Source organism: Rhinopithecus bieti, unplaced genomic scaffold, assembly GCF_001698545.2.
Source record: "Rhinopithecus bieti isolate Rb0 unplaced genomic scaffold, ASM169854v2 scaffold_5497, whole genome shotgun sequence".
NCBI classification, from domain to species: Eukaryota; Metazoa; Chordata; class Mammalia; order Primates; family Cercopithecidae; genus Rhinopithecus; species Rhinopithecus bieti.
The window spans coordinates 1,717,115-1,725,967 of record NW_016805006.1 but is presented as its reverse complement, the minus strand read 5'-3'; the positions used below and the strand labels follow the sequence as shown (position 1 = coordinate 1,725,967).

Below are 8,853 nucleotides of genomic sequence, written 5' to 3'. Positions count from 1 at the left end.
AAAAACAGAACTTTTTTTTTTTTTTTTTTTTTTTTTGAGACGGAGTCTCGCTCTGTTGCCCAGGCTGGAGTGCAATGGCGCGATCTCGGCTCAAGGCAAGCTCCGCCTCCCGGGTTCATGCCATTCGTCTGTGGGACTACAGGCGCCCGCCACCACGCCCGGCCAATTTTCTTTTGTATTTTTTAGTAGAGACGGGGTTTCACCGTGTTAGCCAGGATGGTCTCAATCTCCTGACCCCGTGATCCACCCGCCTCGGCCTCCCAAAGGGTTGGGATTACAGGCCTGAGCCACCGCGTCCCGCGGAATCAGAACTTCTAAAGGGATGTGTTTACTCTACAATCACTGAGGACTTTTCACATACTAGCAGACCTCTGAAAAGAAAAATAAAGTAATTCTCTCTGTTAAAAGATACTTTTCTATCATTGAATTGCTTCTATTGTTTAATTTTTCTATAAAGGCACAATGAAAATATATTATTTTTGAAAACAGAAAAAATGACTTTTCCCCCCTCTGGTAGAGGTGGGGTCTTGCTACATTGTCCAGGCTGATCTTGAACTCCTGGGCTCAAGAGATCTTCTCGCCTGGGTCCCCCAAAGTACTTGGATTACAGGTGTGAGCCACCTTGCCTGGCCCAAAGATGACAATTTTTTAACACAAATATTTCACTATGTAAATCAACTAGGTAAAATAAATGACAAAATAGGCCTTGATAAAACAGGTCACAGATGGCTCAAGGCTAATGAATGAATGATATCCATGATGAAAAGCAAAGACACTACAACATGAGCACTGTTTCAGGTTCCTGCAGGAATGTGTGTGTCTGTGTGTGTATTGCTGTGTTAATGTGAGTATATAGGATTGTGTTTCATTATACTCTAAGTATGAATAGTTGCCTTTACAGTAGAATTGAAAATTTTCAGATTCACAAATATAGCAGTAATGAGAGTCATGGAATAGCACATAAATAGAAACATCAATAAATATAAAAATACCAAAAGTAATCTGCACATAAACATCTGTTTGTCATACTTAAAACTTATTACATGACTAAGAGTTAATACTTTGTCAAGGAAAAGGGATAAAATGTAAATCTTTAAATATACCTCTGAGAAACACTTCCTGAGTGTATCTGGGACTTTACCATCCACCACATGGAGCATTCTTTCCATTTCTTCCCGTATAACATAGTTCCCAGATTCACTTGAAAAAAGACTAAAAATGTCTAAGAGAAAGAAAGAATAAATTAATCTTAAAAAGATCAAATATACGTGGTGGAAGTAGGGAGAAAAGAGAAAGCTACAATAACTGAGTGATTACTAGGGCCAAGCACTTTATAAATACAGTTTATTCCTTAAAATAACCCAGCAACAAAAATTTAAAACAGCAGTATAGTATATTTTCAAACATGCCAAATTTGCAAACGTCTTTAGGTATAACAATACAAAGTGTTAGCAAAGACTAGGACAAACATGACCTCTTTCTTATACACTGTTAATAGGAGCATAAATTATTGCAACCACTTTCATGAGTAATTTGGCAAAATCTAGTAAAGGTCAAGAGACATTCCATCTTTGAAAAACTCTGATACCTGCGTACAAAATACAGGATGTTTACTGAAATACTGTTTGTAAGAGCAAAACTTAGAAAAAAAAAGGTAAATGTCTATCAACAAGAGAACAGGTAAAATGAGATACACACAGTGAAATACTACATAGAAGTTAAAATATGTTTCAAGATGGATAAATATCAAAAAATACAATATTCAGAGGAAAAGCAAATGACAAAATCATCTGTATAGTACAGTAGTACCCCCGATCCATGGTTTTGCTTTCCAAGGTTTCAGTCACCTGTGGTTAACAGAGGTCCAAAAATATTAAATGGAAATTTCCAGAAATGAACAATTAATAAACTTTAAATTGAACACTGTTCTGAGTAACATGATAAAATCTCTTGCCTCCCACTTTATCCCACCTGGGACCTGAATGATCCTGTCGTCCAGTGTATCCACATGCTATTTGCCTGTTAGTCACTTAGTGGCCATTTTGGTTATCAGACTTATAGATCACAAGAAGGGTGAGTACAGTAAGATATTTTAAGAGCACGAGTAACCATATTAACATAACTTTTATTATAGTATGTTGTTATAATGGTACTATTTTATTGTTGTTAATATCTTACTGTGCCTAATTTTTAAATTAATATTTATCATAGATATGTATGTATAGGAAGAGACAGTATATATAGGGTTTGGGAATATCTATGGTTTCAGACATCCACTGGGAGGGTCTTGGAACAGATCTGTGCAGATAAGGGGGAACTAATGTGTACTATTTATTTAAAACTTTAAAACTGCAAAGTAGTTGACAATGTTTAAGGACACATAAACATGTTGTAAATGTATTACAGCCAGCATGAGAAATGAATCACCAAATTCATGAAAGTGGTAACCTCTGTAGAGGGAAGAACAGAATGGGATCATGAAGGGATACAATGAAAATTTTTTAAAAATCAAATCAGGGACATAGGATGCAATGTTAAGAAATAGTAAAGCTAGGTGGACATACGTATTATATGTATGTTTGAAATATTGTTGCTATAAGCTTAACTTTATCCCCCTAAAGATATACTGAAGTTCTAACCTTAAAGTACCTGTGTATGCGAGATTATCTGGAAACAGAGTCTTTGTAGGTATAATCAAGTTAAGATGAGGTCATTAGGGTGGGACCCAATATAATATGACTGCTGCCCTTATAAAAAGAAAAGCACAAACAGAAAAAAAAAGCCATGTGATAAGACAGGCAGGGATTAGAATGATACAGCTGCAGGCCAAGGAACCCCAAGGATTGTAGTCATCCCAGAAGCAAGAGAGAAGAAAGAATTTTCCCCTACAGGTTTCAGAGAAAGCATGGCCCTGCTGACACTTTGATTTTAGACTTTTAGCCTTCAGAACTGTGAGATAATAAATATCTGTTGTTCTAAGCTACCCAGTTTGTGGTGCTTTGTTATGGCAGCCCTAGAAAACTAATACAATCACATTTTTAAAAACGAAGAAACTTAAAAAATATGTTTGTGACTTAAAAAATTGTTACCAGTTGTACCTCAGTATCCATAGGGGATTAGTTACAAAACCCCCAAGGACACTAAAATCTGCAGGTGCTCAAGCCTCATATAAAATGGCATGGTATTTGCATGTGAAAACTAAAAAGAAAATCCTAAGCACCCCACCCAACTGAACAGACTCCCTCTCTTGGCCAAGGGGGCCCCAGAAAATCCTTAAAAACAGACACTGGTCATGAGGGGATGGGCAGTCAGACACATTTCATTATATCCACTCCCTTTTGCAGTTTAGATTCAACAACTAAACAGCATTAATGTTAAAATAAAGATCATAAGACTGACAGACTCTTTGTGGCAGAAAGACACCAAATTGCAAACAAAACCTAAAGCTATGCCAGGCAAGGATTAAGTCATGTACCTCTACACTTAAAGAATAAACTGCCAGGTGTGGTGGCTCACATTGGTAATCCCAGCACTTTGGGATGCCAAGACGAGAGAATCACTTGAGACCAGGAGTTTGAGACCCCTATCTCTACAAAAAATTTAAAAATTAGCTTGGCATTGTGGCACATGCCTGTAGTCCCAGCTACTCAGAAGGCTGAAACAGGAGGATCACTTAAGCCCAGCAGTTCAAGGCTGCAGTGAGCTATCTTGCCACTGTACTGCACACTGGGAGACAGAATGAAACCCTGTCTCAATCAACCAATCAATAAATTATGTTCTAGGCCGGGCGCGGTGCCTCAAGCCTGTAATCCCAGCACTTTGGGAGGCCGAGACGGGCGGATCACGAGGTCAGGAGATCGAGACCATCCTGGCGAACACGGTGAAACCCCGTCTCTACTAAAATACAAAAAACTAGCCGGGCGAGGTGGCGGGCGCCTGTAGTCCCAGCTACTCGGGAGGCTGAGGCAGGAGAATGGCGTGAACCCGGGAGGCGGAGCTTGCAGTGAGCTGAGAACCGGCCACTGCACTCCAGCCTGGGTGACAGAGCGAGACTCCGTCTCAAAAAAAAAAAAATAAATAAATGAATAAATAAATAAATTATGTTCTAACTGCTATAATATTTTTCTTTTTCTTTTTTTGAGACAGAGTCTTGCCCTGTTGCCCAGGTTGGAGTGCAGTGGCACAATCTCCGCCTACTGCAACCTCCACCTCCTGGGTTCAAGCAATTCTCCTGTTTTAGCCTCCCTAGTAGCTGGGATTACAGTCACATGCTACCACGCCCAGCTAATTTTTGTATTTTTAGTAGAGACGGGGCTTCACCATGTTGGTCAGGCTAGTCTCGAACTCCTAACCTCAGGTGATCCACCTGCCTCAGCCTCCCAAAGTGCTGGGATTACAGGCATGAGCCACCGCGCCTGGCCATTTTTCTTTTTCTCTAGCAGTTATTGAATAAGCACTGGCCTTGAGATAAGCAATACTGAAACAATTGCAGCTCATTTACCACCAAATGCTAACGTACTGACTCCTGTTCCACAAGCCATAACTACAGCTTTGACTGGACAAGAGAGCTATTTCAGGAACTATCAACAAGTTAGTGGTCTCCTGATAAGAAGACCACTGACCACGGACTGGTTCTGGCTGGTTTACAGAGGCTGCCCACTTGACTGCCTTGGTGTCCTTGTTTCATCTTTTGACTTATAGGGCCTAACTGTAATACATTTAAATGTTAATTCTCCACCCCAAATTAAACATGGGACACGTATAACATGTACGTTTATTGAGTACACATGTGTCAGGAACCACTTCATGAATATTCACGGCCCCTCCGATAAGTTGTTGAATATGTACAACTGGCCAACCTCTTCAGCATAAGTCTCTGTTCCATTCACCCTTGCACAGTACCTGTTTGGGGTTATCTGCTGGAGGCTATGTTTCTCAGGCTGTCAGAATGGCCACCTTGCAGCCTGTAACCCTTTATAAGAAATAAAGTCTCCTTTCCAAATTTATAGATATAATTAAATAAAGTCTCCTTTCCAAATTTAGAGATATCATAATTTTTTTCAGTTGACACATATAACTTATCCACATCCTCCCATATATTTTAAATCATCATTAGGTTATTTATAATACCTAAAACAATGTGAATGCTATGTAAATAGTTGTCACAGTGTGTTGCTTTTTATTTGTATTATTTTTATTGCTGTACTGTTACCTTAAGTTCCTGGCCTCAAAAAGATCCTCCTGCCTCAGCCTCCCAAATAACTAGGATTACAGGCATGCGCTACCATACCTGTCCGGTGTTTTTAATTATTGCTGCCTGGGGCCAATTTATATTTCTGCTGGTGAAGAAATGCTAATTTGGAAAAACCAAGATCACAATTATATTCTAATACATAAAACTGGGTTTATGGATACATTCATTATCTTGATTATGATAATGGTTTACTGGGCATATACATGTGTCAAAACATATACAAATGTATAACTAAGTATGCTGGCTCATGTCTCTAATCCTAGCACTTTGGAAGGCAGAGGCAAAAGGATCAGTTGAGGCCAGGAGTTTGAGTCCAGCCTGGGCAACCTAGCAGGACTCTATCTCTACAAAAATAAAATAAAGAAAATGAATTAGCTAGGCATGGTGGCATGCACCTATAGTCCTAGCTACTTGGGAGGCTGAGGTAGGTGGATCACTTGAGCCCAGGAGTTAAGGGCTGCAGTGAGCTATGTGCCACTGTGCCACTATACTCTTGCCTGGGCTACAGAGTGAAGCTATCTCCTCTGTCCCCATCCCCTCAAAAAAACAAAAACAAAAACAAAACTACATATCAAAATATATACTTTATATATGTGTATATTATTGTATGACAATTATACCTCAAAACTTTTTTAAAAAATGATCTCTTTATCCATTTTGTGCTACTATAATAGAATACCACAGATCTAGCAACTTACTGTAATGAACAGAGATTTATTTCTTACAATTCTGGAGGCTAAGAAGTCCAAGGTCAAGGCACCTGCATCTGGCAAGGACCTTCTTGCTCTTCTAGTATCCCATAGCAGAAAGCAGAAGAGCAAGAGAACACATGCAAGCGGGAGAGAGAAGGAGGCTGAATTCTTCCTTTATAAGGATGCCACTCCTGCGATAAGAAGCTCACTCCTGAGACAACAGCATTAATTCATTCATGCATGCAGACCCCTCATGACCTAATCATCTCTTAAGGATCCCACCTCTCAACACTGTTGCACTGCAGATTAAGTTTCCACCCATGAACTTTGGGTAACATGTTCAAACCTTAGCAAGAATTAAAAATAATGGTCTAGATTCAGGAATAGGAGGGGATTCTAAGAAATTCAGAAGCAGTCCCAGGGCAGCATATTAGTCTGTTGAGGCTGTTGTAACAAAATACCATAAACTGGGTGCTTATAAATAACAAATTTATTTCTCACAGTTCTAGAGGCTGGGAAGTACACCATCAATTTGGTGTCTGGTGAAGGACTACTTCCTAGTTCATAGACAGCCACCTCTCATTGTATCCTCACACAGAGGAAAATATAAAGGGTCTCTCTAGGGCCTTTTTTATTAGGGCACTTAATCCCACTCATAAGATACTTATGATTAACCCTCATGACCTAATCACCTCCCAAAGGCCCCATCCCCTAATACCAATCACCTTGGTGGTTAGGATTTCAATATATGAAGTTTGAGGGAGACACAAACATTCAGACCATAGTAGCCAAATTAGAAAAGGAAGAAGGAAGAGAAAAAGACCCAGAATATGGTGGTCAAGAATAAAAGCGTAGGAATTTTGGGAAAAAAATGTGACATTCTGCGTAATATAAACAGCTTCCATACTTCCCCTGGGAAATCTTCAATAAAATATGCAATGCTTATGAATGCTTTTGGTAAGGCAGATCTGTCTTTGGGGAGCTCAAAGAAAACAATGAGGAGACAGAAGACCTTACAAATAAATGAACGAATTTTTTTAAACTAAATAAATCTATATCCTACAAAGCACAGAAAGACACCAAGCAACTGAGATTACCTTCCCTTTCACACTTAGCAGGGGAAATGGTGTCCTCTCATTATAGCGTTTCCCTGATTAGCAGGATTTAAAGGTAATGAATGAGGTGCCACTCTTTTCTGTGCTTAGATAATTCACCTAATAAAATTAATTTCTGAAGTTAAAAGTAAAACATTAAAAAAAAAAACCTTTTACAAAGAACGTATATAAAATATTATCAAGTAAGTAAACTTCGGTTTTGTTTGTGAAACAAAGAACAGACTACTACGTCTATGTCATCAGAATTTTTAAAAATAAGTTATATTGAGACATAATGAACATCTCATAAAATTCACCCTTTTAAAGTAAACATTCCAGTGATTTTTAAAGCATATTTATAAGGTTGTGCAACTGTCACTCCTATGTAATTCCAGAACATTTTCACCAGAACATTTTCACCAACCCAAAAGGAAACCCTGTACCCACTAGCAGTTGTTCTCCATTTCCCTCTCCCCGATACCTCCAGCAACCACTAATCTACCATTTTCTGCCACTGTAGATTTGCCTGATCTTGAAATTTCATATAAATGGAATCATACCTATTGTGACTGACATCTATCACTAAGCAAAATGTTTTCAAGTTCATCCATACTGTAGCATGAATCAGTACTTTATTCCTTTATATACCAGAGTAATTTTCCAGCATATGGATATATCATGTTTTATTTGTCCATTTACCAGCTGGTGGACATTAGGGTTGTTTACATTCTCTATCATGAACAATGATGCTATGATTATTTCCGTACAAGTTTTTTTCTGTGTGTGGTAAACATATGTATTAAATTTTATAGGGTATATACTTAGGAGTGGAATAGCTGGGACACACAGTAACAACGTTTAACAATTTGAGGAGCGGCCAGGCTGGTTTCCAAAGTTGCTGCAGTACTTTATACTCCCATCAGCAATGTATGATGAGGGTTACAATTTTTCCACACCTTTCTCAACACTTGTCATTATCAGGCTTTTTAATTTTAGCCACTCTAGAAGGTGTGAAGTAGTATCTCACTGTAGTTTTAATTTATATTTATCTAATGACTAATTATGTTGCACATTTTTTCAGGTGTTAATTTGCCACTTGTATATCTTCTCTGGGAAAATGTCACTTCAAATCCTCTACCTGTCATCAGAATTTTGAGATAAATTATTCTGTACATAGAAGTGGTATTATTTTTGAGATAATAAAAGTACTTACATTTTGCTTTCTCTTCATCTTTGCCTCTTGTAAGGAGGACAAGTCCAACTATTAAATTATTGAAGTGCAGCCCTTTGGATGTTCCACCAAAAGAACAGTAAATCACCTGGAAGAAGATGATAAAGCCAACCTTAGGAGGCATTTCAGTTGTTGAGGAATCTGAGGCAGCTATCACCTTTAACAAATTTTATCTCCACTTTCAGAAAAGGCCCTGGTAAATTTTAGTGAAATGATGTTAAGTTTCTCCCTCTTCTTCCTCTTTTGGACCTTATTATTGCACTCAGTCAAGAATAGACTATGTCTACTGTAAAATACATACAGATGGTCCCCAACTTGATTTTTCAACTTTACAATGGTGTGAAAGTGATACACATTCAGTAGAAACCATACAGTATTCAATAAATTACATGAGATATTTAATACTTTATTATAAAATCTGATTTGCATTAGATGATTTTGCCCAACTGAAGGCTAATATAAGTGTTCGGAGCACATATATATATTTTTTATTTTATTTAATTAATTAATTTATTTATTTTTTGAGATGGAGTTTCGCTCCTGTTGCCCAGGCTGGAGTACAATGGCATCATTTTGGCTCAC

General features: G+C 38.1%; 1 protein-coding gene across 1 annotated transcript in view; it reads right to left on the bottom strand.

The window, feature by feature from the left end:
• LOC108528835 (ubiquitin carboxyl-terminal hydrolase 32-like) overlaps nt 1-8,395 on the bottom strand; it is a gene marked incomplete at its 3' end in the record, with an annotated part of 37,847 nt that extends 29,452 nt beyond the window's left edge. Inside the window, exons 1-2 of the mRNA XM_017870818.1 lie at nt 8,254-8,395; nt 1,104-1,222 (exon numbers count right to left, since the gene is read on the bottom strand). Coding sequence (XP_017726307.1) covers nt 1,104-1,222; nt 8,254-8,395 — 261 coding nt within the window. The remainder of the gene's footprint in view (nt 1-1,103; nt 1,223-8,253) is intronic.
• Between the last annotated feature and the right edge of the window lie 458 nt (nt 8,396-8,853).